Source organism: Sphaerodactylus townsendi, linkage group LG01 (assembly GCF_021028975.2).
Source record: "Sphaerodactylus townsendi isolate TG3544 linkage group LG01, MPM_Stown_v2.3, whole genome shotgun sequence".
Taxonomy (NCBI): Eukaryota; Metazoa; Chordata; class Lepidosauria; order Squamata; family Sphaerodactylidae; genus Sphaerodactylus; species Sphaerodactylus townsendi.
This window is the reverse complement of record NC_059425.1, coordinates 188,700,073-188,722,094: the sequence shown is the minus strand read 5'-3', so window position 1 is coordinate 188,722,094 and position 22,022 is coordinate 188,700,073. Positions and strand designations below refer to the sequence as shown.

General features: G+C 66.8%; 1 protein-coding gene across 3 annotated transcripts in view; it reads right to left on the bottom strand.

The window, feature by feature from the left end:
- The window catches only part of LOC125435538 (WD repeat containing planar cell polarity effector), a 308,331-nt gene that overhangs the window by 158,638 nt on the left and 127,671 nt on the right, over positions 1-22,022 (bottom strand). For all 3 annotated transcript variants that reach the window (XM_048501735.1, XM_048501743.1, XM_048501750.1), the window contains one exon: positions 5,134-5,743. In XM_048501735.1, coding sequence (XP_048357692.1) covers positions 5,134-5,743 — 610 coding nt within the window. The remainder of the gene's footprint in view (positions 1-5,133; positions 5,744-22,022) is intronic.

The window sequence follows — 22,022 nt, the reverse complement described above, 5'->3', positions numbered from 1 at the left end:
AGGAACCTATATGGGACGCCAAGTATTGCGTACGAACGGAACAATGCCTTCTTGATACGGAAGGGCATAATGGTATATTAAATGTTTATTTCATTTATAAGATTATATATGCAGTATCAACTAGAGCAGTGATTCCCAAAGTGGGCGCTACCGCCCCCTGGTGGGTGCTGCAGTGATCCAGGGGGGCGGTGATGGCCACAGGTGCATTTGGGGGGGGCGATGAATAACTGTAAGGGGGCGGTGAAAGCATAAAGAAAGAAGAGAAGATTTAGAAAAATTGATTTATGTATTCCGCTCATAACGCTTAATTTTTCTTTGAACGACGTACTGGACGTTGACTCGGTTCCCGCATACTCCCTTACTTGCATTGAGGTATGTGCAATCGCGCATTGCTACTGTTCATGTGGTGCCACTGAATTGCCGTTCCAAAACACATGAGCACTACAAGCATTGCTGCGGGCACACCAGGTTCATCCTTCTCATTAAGATGATTTCGACTGTTTTAACTTTTTTTGTATCACCTTTCTATTCTGAGTTCATGGTTTCATAATTTCAAAGTTCAATGTTTCTAATTTACACCTTTCTTTACTATATTTTACGAAAAAGGTAGAAACATTAATACATATATATTTCTGTTTAATTGCTATTAAAATTAATTTCCAGGGGGCGCTAAGTAATATTTTTTCTGGAAAGGGGGCGGTAGGCCAAATAAGTTTGGGAACCACTGAACTAGAGTATGCCCAAAACAGTTCACAATATAAAACAGTAACAATAGGATGTTAAAAAAATACTTCATTCAGTTATTTTAATAATTACAAACAAGCAGCAATAAAATCAATCATCAATAGTCAGTAAAACTTCAGGCCCTTTCTGCACAGCAAATGTACAACGGATTGCAGTCGGGATAAAGGAACCCATTTTCCTGTTTTCACATTCACATGCACCTGTGCAGGCAGCAATTGGAGCCCACGGAAACAATCCAGGTTGCTGCCGCGCCTTTGCATTGGAGACATGCCTCTTTTTGAAAATTTACTTCCCACCCATGCGTAGCTACGCAGGCATGCACAAGTGAACCCCACAGCCATGCTGACGTCTCACGATACGACCATCTGCACCTACGTAGCTACACAGTTGCAAGCCACAAATTTTTAAAAAAGGAACATGGAGGCAAATAAAATGCTTCCTGCCTAGTTGTTCGCTCGCGAGCAGCTGCATCCCGTGATGTTTGAAAAGATTCGTGAATAACGTGATTCTTAAAAAAAAACAATTTGGGAGAAATAACACGGGGCAGACTCGTTTTAGGGGTGGGATCTGTAGGGTTCCCCCCAAAACCAGTTTTTTTACTGTCCTACACTCATGTTTATTAGTCCTTGCGGAAAGGCCCTCAGAGTATAAAATCAGCATAAAAGCAGACTTAAAAGCACAGAGATAACACGGCAAGGAGATACAATCCCATCAAAAACTGAGTACATTTGGCAGAATAAACGAAATTAGATTCATACTGGGGCTTTAGTTGCATGCACTCCTTCATCATATCTGTAAAGTTAAGAGAGAGAAACCAATGGATAGCCTAAAGTGGATTTTATATTCCGACTCACCTACTGAATTAACTGGAGGGACAATCTCCCAAACACAGAACGGATTTCACGGAAATGTACGAGACAAATTTTACAAACGCGATAACTTTTAACAGTGGAGGTCAACATCTTCCCATCTGGGGCTGGACTTCTCTTGGGCAGGGCAATTTCGAGTGACCCTGCTTTGGCAGGAGAGGTGACAGCCAACTCGTTGCCTAATTGATTTACGAACTGCGCCCTGGGAGACAGTCCAATTAAGTTTACAAGCCTGGCAATTAGCGGAAAGGCCTCCAAATCCCTGCACTGAGAGCCGTTTGTCTCGGTAAGAGCATAAAAGTCCTAGAGACGGCAAAGGGAAAACTCCGCTCGCTGGAAGGCTGGTGTGAGTAGAAGCCACGAGGGAGAACGAAAGAAAAGCAAGGGAGAAGATACAGGTGGAGAGCCCTCTGTTTGACAGGTAAGGGAGTCATTTAGAAATAGACATCATGTAACAATCCATCAAAGGGAGCTGCGTTAATTAGCATTTCCTGTAGATGTCTACAACTGTTAAAGCGTATGACTGGACGAAGTGGGGCCCAGGTGTCTCATAATAGAAGAAGAAGAAGAAGAAGAAGAAGAAGAAGAAGAAGAAGAAGAAGGAGAAGGAAGAAAGAAGAAGAAGAAGAAGAAGAAGAAGAAGAAGAAGAAAGGAGAAGAAGAAGAAGAAGGAGAAGAAGAAGGAGGAGGAGGAGGAGGAGGAAGAAGAAGAAGAAGGAAGAAGAAGAAAGAAGAAGAAGAAGAAGAAGAAGAAGAAGAAGAGGAAGAGGAAGAGGAAGAGGAAGAGGAAGAGGAAGAGGAAGAGGAAGAAGAAGAGGAGGAGGAGTTTGGATTTATATCCCCCCTTTCTCTCCTGCAGGAGACTCAAAGGGGCTCACAATCTCCTTGCCCTTCCCCCCTCACAACAAACACCCTGTGAGGTGGGTGGGGCTGAGAGAGCTCCGAGAAGCTGTGACTAGCCCAAGGTCACCCAGCTGGCGTGTGTGGGAGTGCACAGGCTAATCTGAATTCCCCAGATAAGCCTCCACAGCTCAGGCAGCAGAGCTGGGAATCAAACCCGGTTCTTCCAGATTAGATACATGAGTTCTTAACCTCCTACGCCACTGCTGCTCCATAATAATGACTGTATACAAGATTCCCTCTCCGCTGCAGGTTTTCTTGAGTAACAAGGACAGTTTCTTTCCCAAAGAACGTAAATATGACTAAGAGCTTTTCCTCATGGAGGTTTTCGCTGGCTCTGGCCCCATGGTGCTTCAGTTTATCGCCTGACTTCCGCGTGCATTTCGGTCTCTTTAGTCTTTGCTTCTTTTTGTGTTGTTTGCAGTTCTTTTGAGACAACTTTCACTTGGATCTTTTCCTGGAAGCTGATTTTGAGTTACTTTTTCCCTTCATGCTTCATGTTTCTGTCAGTTTCCTTTCTCCCGCCCACTTCCAGTCTACTTTCCAATGACTGGACTATCATTATCCCCCCCAACCTCAAGATCCTAAATTATCCATGAACTTATATACTGTCGAAGGCTTTCATGGCCGGAATCACTTGCATCTGTGGCTGGCATCTTCAGAGGATAGATGCCAGCCACAGATGCAGGCGAAACCTCAGGAGAGAATGCTGCTAGAAAACGGCCATACAGCCCGGAAACTACACAGCACCCAAACTTATATACTGTTGTTGTAATACGGAATTCCCAATTTTCATTTTTAAGAAGTCCCTAGCCTCTTCCTTTGTAGAGCTATGATTTCCCCCTTATATCACCACAAAGGAAAGGGATAGAGACTTACTCAAAAAAAAAAAAAAAAAAAGCTGGGAATTTACATCAACCTATTATTACCTCCTTATCATATTTACCTGAAGGCAAAGGGACATCTGAGTAAATCTGTACATGACTGCACCTTTAAGGTGATAGAATAATGTTTGGATTGTTATTGTGCTTCTTTTAACAATGTAGTAGTTAAGAGCAGGCGGCTCTAATCTGAAGAACTGGGATCAGCTCCCCACTCCCCACGTGAAGCCTTCTGGGTGACCCTGGGCCAGCCAGAGTCCTCTCAGAACTCTCTCAGCCCACACGGAGGCAGACAATGGCAAACCGCCTCAGACCACCTCTTGCCTCAGAGCATCTTTCTCACACACACACTTCTCCAAGGGTTTAGGGCAGGCTACATTTTACTCCCACCCCAATTCTGCCATTTAAAAACCACACAGCAACCATGTGAGATACATTAAACTAAGGCTGCTTCTGCACGGCCACGCTGGGGGTTGGGTCGGCGTACATGACGCCGACTCAACCCCCCCGGGACCGTTCACACGAACGGTCCCGGTACCGACAGGGAAGACTGCACCGTGGAGCGCAGTCGCCCGATCGACCTACCTTCCCTGTGACCGTCCGGCATGTTGCCGAGGCCAGGGGATACGCCCCCCTGCCCTGCGCGACCTCTCCGGAGTTGCAGTGTGGGGGTGGCGTGTCCCCAGGCCTCGGCGACGCGCCGGACGGTCGCAGGGAAGGTAAGTCAATTGGGAAAGGGGGGAGGGATGGCACCTTCCAGCTGCTGCCGTTCTCACGGCAGCGGCTGGGAGCCGCTGTTTTCCAAAAACCTCGCTTGGGGAGTGAGGTGGGAAAATGGCGGCTTTGCGCTGCTGGGGAGGAGCGAGGGTGGCGCGGCTGCGAAGCAGCTGCACCCCCTATGTGAACAGCTCCCTTGGGGCGGCGTTTTTGCCATCCCTAGGGCGCTGTAATTGGCCCGTGCGGAAAGGGCCCATGAGCGTGAGACTGGCAGAAGGGCAACTTTCTGGCAGAATGGGGATTTGAACTTGTCTCTTCCTGTCCAAGTTCATCCCCCACCTCACAGATTCACTGCAAGACAGTACGAGTTAGTTGCAAAAGAGAAAAGCATGTCAAAGTGCTGGCATGGCGAAGTGCCATGCCAACCTTTTTCACCCACATACTCCCTGACAACCCATTTCCCTAAAATTGTACCCCCATATTAGCAAATGCTCTTATGTAATTTTTTTGTGTATCTCTAAACGTTCTAGCGCAGGGGTCTGCAACCTGCGGCTCTCCAGATGTTAATGGACTACAATTCCCATCAGCCCCTGCCACCCCTGCCCTGCTCTAGCGTGTATCCCTGGAAATACACATACTTTAGGTTGGGAACCACTGGCATGGTGGACAGAGAGATTAGAATCCTGGGAAAGCTGAGCCCTTTGGGGATAGGGCGGTATACTAAATTTAAATAATAATAATAATAATAATAATAATAATAATAATAATAATAATAATAATAATAATAATAGTAATAGTAATAGTAATAGTAATAGTAATAATAATACTTCTTCTTCCATGGAATTTCATTGGGCAACCATGGGCCCAGCATAGCCTGCCTCACGAGTGGTTTGTGAAAAAATGGAAATGGATAATGATGTTCTAAGCCGCTTTGAGTTCCAAATGGGAAGAAAAGTGGGGTATAAATAAATAAATAATAATGCAAACTGCAATGCGATGTAAGGAACAACAGACGGACCTACCAGTTTTGAAACGAAGCCCTCCAATAGGTCCCTTGTCGAACTGAAGTAACAGAAGATCGTGGACGTCCACCTCCTCCGCGCTTTGGGGTGGAACCTGAGGGGCGGCCCACTGGATCTGGACGAGACTGCTGGATATTTCAAAGTGTTTGCTGAGCTGCAACGTGGCTTTAGGCGAGAAGTCTTCTGCCAAGAGCTGCATTTTAATGGGGGACAATGCCATGTCAAACAGTTGCAGTTCCCCTTGGGAGCTGCCCACGAGCACCAGGGCTCCGCTGGGATGACAGCACATTAATGAAGGCAACAATTCGGCCTCTGCAGTGAGCATTACTTGGCGGTAGGATTCGTACAAGACAATCGAAGAATCTTCACATCCCAGGACCACTTTGTCTTCCATGTGGCTTCTGCAACAGCTGATGGCCTTTGATCGTAGCGGTATTTTGGAGACTGCCACACACTGAACTTTATTCCTAACGTATTCATAGACGCAACTGTCAGCCACGGGGTCTTGATCTGGACTGAGCGAACGTTCAACAGTATAGACCTGGTAAGGTTGACTAAGACTAAATCCGGCGTCAAGGGGATCTCCGCCTGTACGGACGTAACTCAGAATCTGAAACGCAATCCAATATTGTTACAAATCACCCAGGCATAGGTCAGATGGGTTAAAATATTGGCTATTAATACATTCAAAATAAAATTCTGCTTTAATATTTGGGATTTATAATAAAAAAACCATTGGCAGTAGTGCAAATTTAGAAGTAACAGCTTTCTCAGTTGCCTAGTTGATTTCAATGGTAAATTTGTCTTATCTTCGCTCAATAATTTTACCTGAAGTGAAGTGAAGTCTTTATTTACGGTCAATGACCAAATACAAATAATTTTACCTGTGGAAGATTCTTCGCCTAATGAAAAACTCGGCCATCAGAATGTAATAAATATGTTCTCTATCCATTCAAGAAACGATCGATTCAGTATTTTTATACCTGGAACTCTCAGGCCAAATCATGCTATCTGGGGGGAAATTGGTGAATATAATATTATATCAGTCAAAAACTGTTCCTCCTGAGCAGGGGACCCTAGTGTGGTGCCCGTGGGCATCCTGGCTCATGCCAATACCTTTTCTGGAGCCCGCCAAGTGTTTATAGGAAGTGGCTGGGGCCAGAAAGGGCTTTTGCCCAGCAAGGTTTCTGATTGACTATTGGAGATTCAATTGGCTGTGCAGATTTCCCCCCCCCCCCCAAAAAAAATGTTGCTTTGGCGGCAGGCGCAACCACAGCACAGGGATCTACACTGTGTTATTGAAGTTAAGTTGTGGCAGCCATTTTGTGGCCAGCTCTGCCTCCTGCGGCAGCCATTTTGCAGCAGCCATTTTGCTGCTGCACGCACTGGCCCGTGTCAGAATTCCAGATGGGCCTGCAGGCTCAAAAAAGGTTGGGAACCTCAATCCAGAGGATTATGGATTGTGATATCCTGAGAAAATCGTTCTTTGCTCGATTCATATCTCTGAACAAGCCTTTGTTTGTGCAAAATAAATAAAACAATGAACTGAGTTGAAAGTGAATAGACCAATCTTGAATTTAATTAGGAGTTCTTGGCTTAATTCTGACACACCAGGACCTTAGTTAATACCCACGAGGTTCAGAGCAGCAGTGGTGTAGTGGCTAAGAGCAGTGGCTAAGAGCAGGTGCACTCTGATCTGGAGGAACCAGGTTTGATTCCCCGCTCTGCCGCTTGAGTTGTGGAGGCTTATCTGGGGAATTCAGATTAGCCTGTGCACTCCCACACACGCCAGCTGGGTGGCCTTGGGCTAGTCACAGCTTTGCGGAGCTCTCTCAGCCCCGCCCACCTCACAGGGTGTTTGTTGTGAGGGGGGAAGGGCAAGGTGATTGTAAGCCCCTTTGAGTCTCCTACAGGAGAGAAAGGGGGGATATAAATCCAAACTCTTCTTCTTCTTCTTCTTCTTCATGGTCAAATCAGAATGATAATAACCTAGAACTGGCTTGATATAATAAACAAGAGCTAACACACTCTAGGACAGTGGCGGCGAACCTTTGGCACTCCAGATGTTATGGACTCCCCCCCCCACCCCCCCCCCCCCCCACCCCCCCCCCCCCCCACCCCCCCCCCCCCCCACCCCCCCCCCCCCCCACCCCCCCCCCCCCCCACCCCCCCCCCCCCCCACCCCCCCCCCCCCCCACCCCCCCCCCCCCCCACCCCCCCCCCCCCCCACCCCCCCCCCCCCCCACCCCCCCCCCCCCCCACCCCCCCCCCCCCCCACCCCCCCCCCCCCCCACCCCCCCCCCCCCCCACCCCCCCCCCCCCCCACCCCCCCCCCCCCCCACCCCCCCCCCCCCCCACCCCCCCCCCCCCCCACCCCCCCCCCCCCCCACCCCCCCCCCCCCCCACCCCCCCCCCCCCCCACCCCCCCCCCCCCCCACCCCCCCCCCCCCCCACCCCCCCCCCCCCCCACCCCCCCCCCCCCCCACCCCCCCCCCCCCCCACCCCCCCCCCCCCCCACCCCCCCCCCCCCCCACCCCCCCCCCCCCCCACCCCCCCCCCCCCCCACCCCCCCCCCCCCCCACCCCCCCCCCCCCCCACCCCCCCCCCCCCCCACCCCCCCCCCCCCCCACCCCCCCCCCCCCCCACCCCCCCCCCCCCCCACCCCCCCCCCCCCCCACCCCCCCCCCCCCCCACCCCCCCCCCCCCCCACCCCCCCCCCCCCCCACCCCCCCCCCCCCCCACCCCCCCCCCCCCCCACCCCCCCCCCCCCCCACCCCCCCCCCCCCCCACCCCCCCCCCCCCCCACCCCCCCCCCCCCCCACCCCCCCCCCCCCCCACCCCCCCCCCCCCCCACCCCCCCCCCCCCCCACCCCCCCCCCCCCCCACCCCCCCCCCCCCCCACCCCCCCCCCCCCCCACCCCCCCCCCCCCCCACCCCCCCCCCCCCCCACCCCCCCCCCCCCCCACCCCCCCCCCCCCCCACCCCCCCCCCCCCCCACCCCCCCCCCCCCCCACCCCCCCCCCCCCCCACCCCCCCCCCCCCCCACCCCCCCCCCCCCCCACCCCCCCCCCCCCCCACCCCCCCCCCCCCCCACCCCCCCCCCCCCCCACCCCCCCCCCCCCCCACCCCCCCCCCCCCCCACCCCCCCCCCCCCCCACCCCCCCCCCCCCCCACCCCCCCCCCCCCCCACCCCCCCCCCCCCCCACCCCCCCCCCCCCCCACCCCCCCCCCCCCCCACCCCCCCCCCCCCCCACCCCCCCCCCCCCCCACCCCCCCCCCCCCCCACCCCCCCCCCCCCCCACCCCCCCCCCCCCCCACCCCCCCCCCCCCCCACCCCCCCCCCCCCCCACCCCCCCCCCCCCCCACCCCCCCCCCCCCCCACCCCCCCCCCCCCCCACCCCCCCCCCCCCCCACCCCCCCCCCCCCCCACCCCCCCCCCCCCCCACCCCCCCCCCCCCCCACCCCCCCCCCCCCCCACCCCCCCCCCCCCCCACCCCCCCCCCCCCCCACCCCCCCCCCCCCCCACCCCCCCCCCCCCCCACCCCCCCCCCCCCCCACCCCCCCCCCCCCCCACCCCCCCCCCCCCCCACCCCCCCCCCCCCCCACCCCCCCCCCCCCCCACCCCCCCCCCCCCCCACCCCCCCCCCCCCCCACCCCCCCCCCCCCCCACCCCCCCCCCCCCCCACCCCCCCCCCCCCCCACCCCCCCCCCCCCCCACCCCCCCCCCCCCCCACCCCCCCCCCCCCCCACCCCCCCCCCCCCCCACCCCCCCCCCCCCCCACCCCCCCCCCCCCCCACCCCCCCCCCCCCCCACCCCCCCCCCCCCCCACCCCCCCCCCCCCCCACCCCCCCCCCCCCCCACCCCCCCCCCCCCCCACCCCCCCCCCCCCCCACCCCCCCCCCCCCCCACCCCCCCCCCCCCCCACCCCCCCCCCCCCCCACCCCCCCCCCCCCCCACCCCCCCCCCCCCCCACCCCCCCCCCCCCCCACCCCCCCCCCCCCCCACCCCCCCCCCCCCCCACCCCCCCCCCCCCCCACCCCCCCCCCCCCCCACCCCCCCCCCCCCCCACCCCCCCCCCCCCCCACCCCCCCCCCCCCCCACCCCCCCCCCCCCCCACCCCCCCCCCCCCCCACCCCCCCCCCCCCCCACCCCCCCCCCCCCCCACCCCCCCCCCCCCCCACCCCCCCCCCCCCCCACCCCCCCCCCCCCCCACCCCCCCCCCCCCCCACCCCCCCCCCCCCCCACCCCCCCCCCCCCCCACCCCCCCCCCCCCCCACCCCCCCCCCCCCCCACCCCCCCCCCCCCCCACCCCCCCCCCCCCCCACCCCCCCCCCCCCCCACCCCCCCCCCCCCCCACCCCCCCCCCCCCCCACCCCCCCCCCCCCCCACCCCCCCCCCCCCCCACCCCCCCCCCCCCCCACCCCCCCCCCCCCCCACCCCCCCCCCCCCCCACCCCCCCCCCCCCCCACCCCCCCCCCCCCCCACCCCCCCCCCCCCCCACCCCCCCCCCCCCCCACCCCCCCCCCCCCCCACCCCCCCCCCCCCCCACCCCCCCCCCCCCCCACCCCCCCCCCCCCCCACCCCCCCCCCCCCCCACCCCCCCCCCCCCCCACCCCCCCCCCCCCCCACCCCCCCCCCCCCCCACCCCCCCCCCCCCCCACCCCCCCCCCCCCCCACCCCCCCCCCCCCCCACCCCCCCCCCCCCCCACCCCCCCCCCCCCCCACCCCCCCCCCCCCCCACCCCCCCCCCCCCCCACCCCCCCCCCCCCCCACCCCCCCCCCCCCCCACCCCCCCCCCCCCCCACCCCCCCCCCCCCCCACCCCCCCCCCCCCCCACCCCCCCCCCCCCCCACCCCCCCCCCCCCCCACCCCCCCCCCCCCCCACCCCCCCCCCCCCCCACCCCCCCCCCCCCCCACCCCCCCCCCCCCCCACCCCCCCCCCCCCCCACCCCCCCCCCCCCCCACCCCCCCCCCCCCCCACCCCCCCCCCCCCCCACCCCCCCCCCCCCCCACCCCCCCCCCCCCCCACCCCCCCCCCCCCCCACCCCCCCCCCCCCCCACCCCCCCCCCCCCCCACCCCCCCCCCCCCCCACCCCCCCCCCCCCCCACCCCCCCCCCCCCCCACCCCCCCCCCCCCCCACCCCCCCCCCCCCCCACCCCCCCCCCCCCCCACCCCCCCCCCCCCCCACCCCCCCCCCCCCCCACCCCCCCCCCCCCCCACCCCCCCCCCCCCCCACCCCCCCCCCCCCCCACCCCCCCCCCCCCCCACCCCCCCCCCCCCCCACCCCCCCCCCCCCCCACCCCCCCCCCCCCCCACCCCCCCCCCCCCCCACCCCCCCCCCCCCCCACCCCCCCCCCCCCCCACCCCCCCCCCCCCCCACCCCCCCCCCCCCCCACCCCCCCCCCCCCCCACCCCCCCCCCCCCCCACCCCCCCCCCCCCCCACCCCCCCCCCCCCCCACCCCCCCCCCCCCCCACCCCCCCCCCCCCCCACCCCCCCCCCCCCCCACCCCCCCCCCCCCCCACCCCCCCCCCCCCCCACCCCCCCCCCCCCCCACCCCCCCCCCCCCCCACCCCCCCCCCCCCCCACCCCCCCCCCCCCCCACCCCCCCCCCCCCCCACCCCCCCCCCCCCCCACCCCCCCCCCCCCCCACCCCCCCCCCCCCCCACCCCCCCCCCCCCCCACCCCCCCCCCCCCCCACCCCCCCCCCCCCCCACCCCCCCCCCCCCCCACCCCCCCCCCCCCCCACCCCCCCCCCCCCCCACCCCCCCCCCCCCCCACCCCCCCCCCCCCCCACCCCCCCCCCCCCCCACCCCCCCCCCCCCCCACCCCCCCCCCCCCCCACCCCCCCCCCCCCCCACCCCCCCCCCCCCCCACCCCCCCCCCCCCCCACCCCCCCCCCCCCCCACCCCCCCCCCCCCCCACCCCCCCCCCCCCCCACCCCCCCCCCCCCCCACCCCCCCCCCCCCCCACCCCCCCCCCCCCCCACCCCCCCCCCCCCCCACCCCCCCCCCCCCCCACCCCCCCCCCCCCCCACCCCCCCCCCCCCCCACCCCCCCCCCCCCCCACCCCCCCCCCCCCCCACCCCCCCCCCCCCCCACCCCCCCCCCCCCCCACCCCCCCCCCCCCCCACCCCCCCCCCCCCCCACCCCCCCCCCCCCCCACCCCCCCCCCCCCCCACCCCCCCCCCCCCCCACCCCCCCCCCCCCCCACCCCCCCCCCCCCCCACCCCCCCCCCCCCCCACCCCCCCCCCCCCCCACCCCCCCCCCCCCCCACCCCCCCCCCCCCCCACCCCCCCCCCCCCCCACCCCCCCCCCCCCCCACCCCCCCCCCCCCCCACCCCCCCCCCCCCCCACCCCCCCCCCCCCCCACCCCCCCCCCCCCCCACCCCCCCCCCCCCCCACCCCCCCCCCCCCCCACCCCCCCCCCCCCCCACCCCCCCCCCCCCCCACCCCCCCCCCCCCCCACCCCCCCCCCCCCCCACCCCCCCCCCCCCCCACCCCCCCCCCCCCCCACCCCCCCCCCCCCCCACCCCCCCCCCCCCCCACCCCCCCCCCCCCCCACCCCCCCCCCCCCCCACCCCCCCCCCCCCCCACCCCCCCCCCCCCCCACCCCCCCCCCCCCCCACCCCCCCCCCCCCCCACCCCCCCCCCCCCCCACCCCCCCCCCCCCCCACCCCCCCCCCCCCCCACCCCCCCCCCCCCCCACCCCCCCCCCCCCCCACCCCCCCCCCCCCCCACCCCCCCCCCCCCCCACCCCCCCCCCCCCCCACCCCCCCCCCCCCCCACCCCCCCCCCCCCCCACCCCCCCCCCCCCCCACCCCCCCCCCCCCCCACCCCCCCCCCCCCCCACCCCCCCCCCCCCCCACCCCCCCCCCCCCCCACCCCCCCCCCCCCCCACCCCCCCCCCCCCCCACCCCCCCCCCCCCCCACCCCCCCCCCCCCCCACCCCCCCCCCCCCCCACCCCCCCCCCCCCCCACCCCCCCCCCCCCCCACCCCCCCCCCCCCCCACCCCCCCCCCCCCCCACCCCCCCCCCCCCCCACCCCCCCCCCCCCCCACCCCCCCCCCCCCCCACCCCCCCCCCCCCCCACCCCCCCCCCCCCCCACCCCCCCCCCCCCCCACCCCCCCCCCCCCCCACCCCCCCCCCCCCCCACCCCCCCCCCCCCCCACCCCCCCCCCCCCCCACCCCCCCCCCCCCCCACCCCCCCCCCCCCCCACCCCCCCCCCCCCCCACCCCCCCCCCCCCCCACCCCCCCCCCCCCCCACCCCCCCCCCCCCCCACCCCCCCCCCCCCCCACCCCCCCCCCCCCCCACCCCCCCCCCCCCCCACCCCCCCCCCCCCCCACCCCCCCCCCCCCCCACCCCCCCCCCCCCCCACCCCCCCCCCCCCCCACCCCCCCCCCCCCCCACCCCCCCCCCCCCCCACCCCCCCCCCCCCCCACCCCCCCCCCCCCCCACCCCCCCCCCCCCCCACCCCCCCCCCCCCCCACCCCCCCCCCCCCCCACCCCCCCCCCCCCCCACCCCCCCCCCCCCCCACCCCCCCCCCCCCCCACCCCCCCCCCCCCCCACCCCCCCCCCCCCCCACCCCCCCCCCCCCCCACCCCCCCCCCCCCCCACCCCCCCCCCCCCCCACCCCCCCCCCCCCCCACCCCCCCCCCCCCCCACCCCCCCCCCCCCCCACCCCCCCCCCCCCCCACCCCCCCCCCCCCCCACCCCCCCCCCCCCCCACCCCCCCCCCCCCCCACCCCCCCCCCCCCCCACCCCCCCCCCCCCCCACCCCCCCCCCCCCCCACCCCCCCCCCCCCCCACCCCCCCCCCCCCCCACCCCCCCCCCCCCCCACCCCCCCCCCCCCCCACCCCCCCCCCCCCCCACCCCCCCCCCCCCCCACCCCCCCCCCCCCCCACCCCCCCCCCCCCCCACCCCCCCCCCCCCCCACCCCCCCCCCCCCCCACCCCCCCCCCCCCCCACCCCCCCCCCCCCCCACCCCCCCCCCCCCCCACCCCCCCCCCCCCCCACCCCCCCCCCCCCCCACCCCCCCCCCCCCCCACCCCCCCCCCCCCCCACCCCCCCCCCCCCCCACCCCCCCCCCCCCCCACCCCCCCCCCCCCCCACCCCCCCCCCCCCCCACCCCCCCCCCCCCCCACCCCCCCCCCCCCCCACCCCCCCCCCCCCCCACCCCCCCCCCCCCCCACCCCCCCCCCCCCCCACCCCCCCCCCCCCCCACCCCCCCCCCCCCCCACCCCCCCCCCCCCCCACCCCCCCCCCCCCCCACCCCCCCCCCCCCCCACCCCCCCCCCCCCCCACCCCCCCCCCCCCCCACCCCCCCCCCCCCCCACCCCCCCCCCCCCCCACCCCCCCCCCCCCCCACCCCCCCCCCCCCCCACCCCCCCCCCCCCCCACCCCCCCCCCCCCCCACCCCCCCCCCCCCCCACCCCCCCCCCCCCCCACCCCCCCCCCCCCCCACCCCCCCCCCCCCCCACCCCCCCCCCCCCCCACCCCCCCCCCCCCCCACCCCCCCCCCCCCCCACCCCCCCCCCCCCCCACCCCCCCCCCCCCCCACCCCCCCCCCCCCCCACCCCCCCCCCCCCCCACCCCCCCCCCCCCCCACCCCCCCCCCCCCCCACCCCCCCCCCCCCCCACCCCCCCCCCCCCCCACCCCCCCCCCCCCCCACCCCCCCCCCCCCCCACCCCCCCCCCCCCCCACCCCCCCCCCCCCCCACCCCCCCCCCCCCCCACCCCCCCCCCCCCCCACCCCCCCCCCCCCCCACCCCCCCCCCCCCCCACCCCCCCCCCCCCCCACCCCCCCCCCCCCCCACCCCCCCCCCCCCCCACCCCCCCCCCCCCCCACCCCCCCCCCCCCCCACCCCCCCCCCCCCCCACCCCCCCCCCCCCCCACCCCCCCCCCCCCCCACCCCCCCCCCCCCCCACCCCCCCCCCCCCCCACCCCCCCCCCCCCCCACCCCCCCCCCCCCCCACCCCCCCCCCCCCCCACCCCCCCCCCCCCCCACCCCCCCCCCCCCCCACCCCCCCCCCCCCCCACCCCCCCCCCCCCCCACCCCCCCCCCCCCCCACCCCCCCCCCCCCCCACCCCCCCCCCCCCCCACCCCCCCCCCCCCCCACCCCCCCCCCCCCCCACCCCCCCCCCCCCCCACCCCCCCCCCCCCCCACCCCCCCCCCCCCCCACCCCCCCCCCCCCCCACCCCCCCCCCCCCCCACCCCCCCCCCCCCCCACCCCCCCCCCCCCCCACCCCCCCCCCCCCCCACCCCCCCCCCCCCCCACCCCCCCCCCCCCCCACCCCCCCCCCCCCCCACCCCCCCCCCCCCCCACCCCCCCCCCCCCCCACCCCCCCCCCCCCCCACCCCCCCCCCCCCCCACCCCCCCCCCCCCCCACCCCCCCCCCCCCCCACCCCCCCCCCCCCCCACCCCCCCCCCCCCCCACCCCCCCCCCCCCCCACCCCCCCCCCCCCCCACCCCCCCCCCCCCCCACCCCCCCCCCCCCCCACCCCCCCCCCCCCCCACCCCCCCCCCCCCCCACCCCCCCCCCCCCCCACCCCCCCCCCCCCCCACCCCCCCCCCCCCCCACCCCCCCCCCCCCCCACCCCCCCCCCCCCCCACCCCCCCCCCCCCCCACCCCCCCCCCCCCCCACCCCCCCCCCCCCCCACCCCCCCCCCCCCCCACCCCCCCCCCCCCCCACCCCCCCCCCCCCCCACCCCCCCCCCCCCCCACCCCCCCCCCCCCCCACCCCCCCCCCCCCCCACCCCCCCCCCCCCCCACCCCCCCCCCCCCCCACCCCCCCCCCCCCCCACCCCCCCCCCCCCCCACCCCCCCCCCCCCCCACCCCCCCCCCCCCCCACCCCCCCCCCCCCCCACCCCCCCCCCCCCCCACCCCCCCCCCCCCCCACCCCCCCCCCCCCCCACCCCCCCCCCCCCCCACCCCCCCCCCCCCCCACCCCCCCCCCCCCCCACCCCCCCCCCCCCCCACCCCCCCCCCCCCCCACCCCCCCCCCCCCCCACCCCCCCCCCCCCCCACCCCCCCCCCCCCCCACCCCCCCCCCCCCCCACCCCCCCCCCCCCCCACCCCCCCCCCCCCCCACCCCCCCCCCCCCCCACCCCCCCCCCCCCCCACCCCCCCCCCCCCCCACCCCCCCCCCCCCCCACCCCCCCCCCCCCCCACCCCCCCCCCCCCCCACCCCCCCCCCCCCCCACCCCCCCCCCCCCCCACCCCCCCCCCCCCCCACCCCCCCCCCCCCCCACCCCCCCCCCCCCCCACCCCCCCCCCCCCCCACCCCCCCCCCCCCCCACCCCCCCCCCCCCCCACCCCCCCCCCCCCCCACCCCCCCCCCCCCCCACCCCCCCCCCCCCCCACCCCCCCCCCCCCCCACCCCCCCCCCCCCCCACCCCCCCCCCCCCCCACCCCCCCCCCCCCCCACCCCCCCCCCCCCCCACCCCCCCCCCCCCCCACCCCCCCCCCCCCCCACCCCCCCCCCCCCCCACCCCCCCCCCCCCCCACCCCCCCCCCCCCCCACCCCCCCCCCCCCCCACCCCCCCCCCCCCCCACCCCCCCCCCCCCCCACCCCCCCCCCCCCCCACCCCCCCCCCCCCCCACCCCCCCCCCCCCCCACCCCCCCCCCCCCCCACCCCCCCCCCCCCCCACCCCCCCCCCCCCCCACCCCCCCCCCCCCCCACCCCCCCCCCCCCCCACCCCCCCCCCCCCCCACCCCCCCCCCCCCCCACCCCCCCCCCCCCCCACCCCCCCCCCCCCCCACCCCCCCCCCCCCCCACCCCCCCCCCCCCCCACCCCCCCCCCCCCCCACCCCCCCCCCCCCCCACCCCCCCCCCCCCCCACCCCCCCCCCCCCCCACCCCCCCCCCCCCCCACCCCCCCCCCCCCCCACCCCCCCCCCCCCCCACCCCCCCCCCCCCCCACCCCCCCCCCCCCCCACCCCCCCCCCCCCCCACCCCCCCCCCCCCCCACCCCCCCCCCCCCCCACCCCCCCCCCCCCCCACCCCCCCCCCCCCCCACCCCCCCCCCCCCCCACCCCCCCCCCCCCCCACCCCCCCCCCCCCCCACCCCCCCCCCCCCCCACCCCCCCCCCCCCCCACCCCCCCCCCCCCCCACCCCCCCCCCCCCCCACCCCCCCCCCCCCCCACCCCCCCCCCCCCCCACCCCCCCCCCCCCCCACCCCCCCCCCCCCCCACCCCCCCCCCCCCCCACCCCCCCCCCCCCCCACCCCCCCCCCCCCCCACCCCCCCCCCCCCCCACCCCCCCCCCCCCCCACCCCCCCCCCCCCCCACCCCCCCCCCCCCCCACCCCCCCCCCCCCCCACCCCCCCCCCCCCCCACCCCCCCCCCCCCCCACCCCCCCCCCCCCCCACCCCCCCCCCCCCCCACCCCCCCCCCCCCCCACCCCCCCCCCCCCCCACCCCCCCCCCCCCCCACCCCCCCCCCCCCCCACCCCCCCCCCCCCCCACCCCCCCCCCCCCCCACCCCCCCCCCCCCCCACCCCCCCCCCCCCCCACCCCCCCCCCCCCCCACCCCCCCCCCCCCCCACCCCCCCCCCCCCCCACCCCCCCCCCCCCCCACCCCCCCCCCCCCCCACCCCCCCCCCCCCCCACCCCCCCCCCCCCCCACCCCCCCCCCCCCCCACCCCCCCCCCCCCCCACCCCCCCCCCCCCCCACCCCCCCCCCCCCCCACCCCCCCCCCCCCCCACCCCCCCCCCCCCCCACCCCCCCCCCCCCCCACCCCCCCCCCCCCCCACCCCCCCCCCCCCCCACCCCCCCCCCCCCCCACCCCCCCCCCCCCCCACCCCCCCCCCCCCCCACCCCCCCCCCCCCCCACCCCCCCCCCCCCCCACCCCCCCCCCCCCCCACCCCCCCCCCCCCCCACCCCCCCCCCCCCCCACCCCACCCCCCCCCCCCCACCCCCCCCCCCCCCCAACACCCCCCCCCCCCCCCTCCCCCCCCCCCCCACCCCCCCCAAACCCCCCCACCCCAAAACCCCCCCCCCCAACCCCCCCCCCCCCCAACCCCCCCCCCCCCCACCCCCCCCCCCCCACACCCCCCCCCCCCCCCACCCCCCAGCCTTCTGTGGCTTGCCATTTGCCGCCCTGTGACAGGGTGGGAAACGGCAAGCCCCAGAAGGCCGTGCGCTTCTGCGGCTGCGCGCACGCGCGCAGCCACTTCCCCCGTCCCGGGTCCCAAAGGTGACCATCTGGTCACCTTAGCTAATTGGTATATGCAAATAGTTTGAGTATAAATTCAATAGATAATTAATAAACCGTTCATAAAGATTACTCATAAAGATATATTGTGCTTATATGATAAGTAATATTCAACTGGATATAAAGGTAGTAGCAAAACATATACATTACTTTGTAACTTGCTGATTCACTGAATGTTGAAGCTGTATGCTGCTTTACTTAGCTAAACACACAAGAAGAGAATTCAATCTCCATTTCTACTAGATTCACCTGAACGCACTGAAGAAATTTCTGTTGAAAACATGGACTAGCGCGCAACGCGTTCTGCGGATGTGGCTGCTGTCGCCGTGGTGTCTTCATCCACTTGCTGGAGCTGCTGTCTACTACCGCAATTCGTTTTAATATTCTTTACTCATTGAATATTGGTGATACTGACTCTTTCCATTGATTGGAACGCAATAGGAGTGTTGCAGGCTTGGTGCCTTATGGACAATGCTTATGACATCCTATACAATGCCTTTGAGAATTTATTACTAAGGACAGTCCCATTGCGCTTCTTAAGTTGCCTATGTGTCCTCATTATATGTTTTGTTATTACCTTTATATCCAGTTGAATATTACTGATCGTATAAGCACAATATATCTTTATGAATAATCTTTATGAACGGTTTATGAATTATCTATTGAATTTATACTCAAACTATTTGCATAGACCAATTAGCTCATTGCCTTGGATCACTATATATACAGTCCCTGGATGGTCCAAACCAGCTAGATCTCAACAGCTCAGTGGGGTTGTCTTTGGTTAGTACTTGGATGGGAGATCACCAAGGAAGTTCAGGGTTGCTACACAAAGGCGAGATATGGCAAACTGCTTCTGTGCTGACCGAGATGTCCCATGCTAGTTGGGTCTTGTCAGATATTGTAACATAAGATAGGCCAGTCCCGGCTAGTATTTCGGTGGGAGTCCATCAAGGAAGTCCAGGGTCATTATGCAGAGGCAGGAAATGGCAAAACACTTCGGAAGATCTGCCTTAAAAACCCAACCAGGGCTGTCACTTGATGGCGCTTTCTACCACCACCAAAATCTTGGGTTTCATTTTTTGTGTCTGCTCACAATGGCAAAGCAGGAACCCTTCAGCGCCAGCATAGTTTAATATTAGACTTAGGCCCCTTCCGCACAAGCAAAATAATGCTTTTTCAAACCACTTTCACAACTGTTTGCAAGTGGATTTTGCTATTCCGCACAACTTCAAAGAGCACTGAAAGCAGTTTGAAAGTGCATTATTCTGCATGTGCGGAATGAACCTTAGATTGGGAGTACAAGTCTGCCCTGCCGTGAGCGTAAATTCCCTTTGGGGCAGACTTTCACTTCCAGACACATTTTTTCCCCACCACCAAATTCACCACATTGTAGATCCGAAAAGCTTCGAAGAGTGAAGCTTCAAAGAGTAGGCAAAGTGTGTTTTCCTTGCCTGCGCAAGGACAGCGACACAACTTCACAAGAAATTATGAAGAAAAGGTGAAGAAAAAACTGCCAATCAGTGCGGCAATCAGGCGCCAGCCAGAAAAAGAAATGGGCAAACATAGTGGCTGCAATCGGGGCAAGTAGTGGGGCGTGTAGCTGGAAAAATGCAATGAGATCTCACTGCAGTCGCAGGAAAGGCAAGGGAAATGTGGTGGGCCCGATCCTTCAGCAACATGAATTTCAAAGCTTCTAGACCTTTTTCATTCTCTCCCCCACTAAATGGGCCCCAAAACAGCAACACACAATTAAAAAACAACAACAACACTAAAGCTGGTTGAATGATACAATCCTTATCTCGTTTGCAAAAGATTTTGCGAGACGCCATCTTTGTTAATTTTACTGCGGGAGCTTTCCTGCCTCTAGAATTTATGTTTCTCTCAGACAAACTAAAAATGTCTAAGCTATTGGACAGCCCTCATGTAGAAATTTCTGAAGCAGTTGCTACGTTTTTGATCCATGTTCTACATGATAAATAACAATGATCCTGTTTTTGTACTTGGAATGTATGGTACTTCTTGTTTATGCCTAATAAAGGTTTTTGGATTGGATTGGATAATTTTACTGCTGTGTTTTAATTTTAATGGGGTTTTGTTTGTATGTGCTGTAAGAGGAAATTATGTTGTGCACTGCCCTGAGCCCTCCAGGGGTAGGACGGTATACAAAACCCATAAATAAATAAATAAATAAATAAATAAATAAATAAATAAATAAATAAATAAATATCTTCACAAAACTATCCAAAATTGATATAAGTTAAGCACCTTATTAAACTATCATATTGAATGATTTTCTAAGAACCGACGTGGAGGAAATTCTCCTTTTTAAAAAAATTTTTATTGTATCATTTGAATATTCCATTTTATATTAATACTCTTCTACATTCGTTTTCAAACAATACATTTTCCCCTTTTCCCCTCCCCCCTGTATTTTCTTCATAGTTCTATCAAACAAACAGCAGTAAGTTCATTCTTCGTAATCTCTTCTCCCATTTCTCCTCATTGACTCCAGCTTCTTTCATCCAGTCTGCCTATATTGTCCATATCTTCAAAATTTCGCCCTGTTTATCTTGCCACAGTTTATTTTTTGCTATTATCTCGAAAATGCCCAGTGTCACTTGTTCCCAGATATATTCCAACCATTTCTGGATTGTCCATTTTTTTCCTTTTCTTTCCAGCCTAAAGCTATTGTTGCATGTGCTGCTTTGGAGGAAATTCTCCTGACCTGTAGAGGGAGCTCATTTTGGAGAGCGGGTGTTTTTGCTAAGCAATCCCAAACACCTGCATCAAGCCAGATTCACAAAAGATTGCAGCGAAGTGCGGGGGAATGTGGAAACAGGAGGAATAAAGTAGGTCCTGTGGATACCCAAAATAATGCTGAAGAAGGACAGTGGATCAAAACATCCAGGTGGAAGTGACCCGATGTTCCATCTCCCTCCCAACAGCTTCTGTTGCAGTTTTGATTTGGTTAGATTCAAGTCCAGTAGCACCAGAGGTGGGATCCAGCAGGTTCTCACCAGTTCCCGAGAGTGGGTTACTAATTATTTGTGTGTGCCGAGAGAGGGTTACTAATTGGGTCTGTTTTTCCGTTAGAAATTCCATTAGGTCCAAAAATCATAAAGTCCTGTTGTTTCCTATGTGGCTGGTTAGCGAAGGTAGAAAATGGGATAATTCTCCCTGTTGTTGGGCTGTTTTAAAAACATGTTTTACTAATATGGTAAAGTTCCTTGTTTAAGGAAAGTCTCCTTCTTTTGATTTCTAGAAACAAAATTAAGTATTTGAAAGTATTAAGTATTTGACAGGGAGTCAATTAGAGGAGAAGTCGTTGTTTCTGTTGGCAGTAGACGATAGGACTTGCTATGATGAGTTTAAATTATGGACAGAAAGATACCAGCTGGAAATTAGGAACTTTTTTTTAACAGTAAGAGGTTTTTTTTTACAGCAACAGAGAAATTATTAATGCCCCGTCCCCGGAATGCCCGGCCACGCCCCCGTCGTGCCCCGCCCAGCCCCATTGGCGCTATGCCACTGTTTGAATCCCACCACCATGGGAACCTGTTACTAAAATTTTTGGATCCCACCACTGAGTAGCACGTTTTCAAGAGGTAAGCTTTTGAGAGTCAAAGTTCCCTTTGTCAGAACTTTGGAATCTCAAAAGTGTATGCCACAAAACTGGAACTGGAATCTCAAAACTGGAATCTCAAAAGTATATGCCACAATCTTGTTGGTCTCTAAGGTACTACTGGACCAGGATCCAACAGACCAACACCCTCTGAAACTAGCTTACAGCCTCTTCCAAAGCCCTCAGTGGCCGGATGCATCACCACTGCAGTGCTGTCCCCCCCGTCCCCCCTCCCCGGTTGTCTATAGAGCTTACAGGACTGACGCCACTGCCAAGGGTGGAATCAGTCTTACAACAGGGCTGCTGAGCTGCCAATGTCACCCCCATGCTCAGAATGGGTTGACCCAGAAAGGGGTGGAGACTAAAAGCAGCAAGAGGCTGCAGAGCTCATGTAGTTTGGAGGAGACGAGGCTACCAGACTCGGACCTTGATTTGTATAAGCCCTTAACACCTTGTTAAGGTAACTGCAATGTTGTTGGGAACTACTGGGAAGAGAGTTGTTTGTTTTTGCTATGTTGTAAATGTTGGAGTTTATTGTTTCAGGGTTTTTCATGTTTGTAATGGGTGAGAGTTCTCCTGGAAACCTTCATCATGTTGAATCCTGTTCACCAAGCCCTTGGAGTCTTCAGGAGCCAACCCACTTGCAAAGAAGAACTGGACTTGGCAGTTATCAGTAGACTGTAAATACAAGGACTTGAAAATGCAACCTGAACAGGACCTTGAAGTGTGATGTTAAATGTTGATGCTATATGTTAAGAAAGTAAACCATTTTGTTTTTAAAATTTGTGGTTGCAAACTCATTCCAAGTTCTGCCCCACAGAACCCACAGATAGAGGTTACGCCAGCCCTAAACCCCGGCTGGGAACTGACTAGTAGGTTTTGCCATGGTGAAGCTAAGGGGTGGAGGGCTGCTGGCATATCTGTCTCCTTTCCCGGGGAGGGCAGATGCACGGATGCAAGACCACACCACTCCCGCAAGCCCCTTTCCCCCGGATGGGGCTGTTAGACTTGGCTTCCCATCAGACGGGGACAGGAA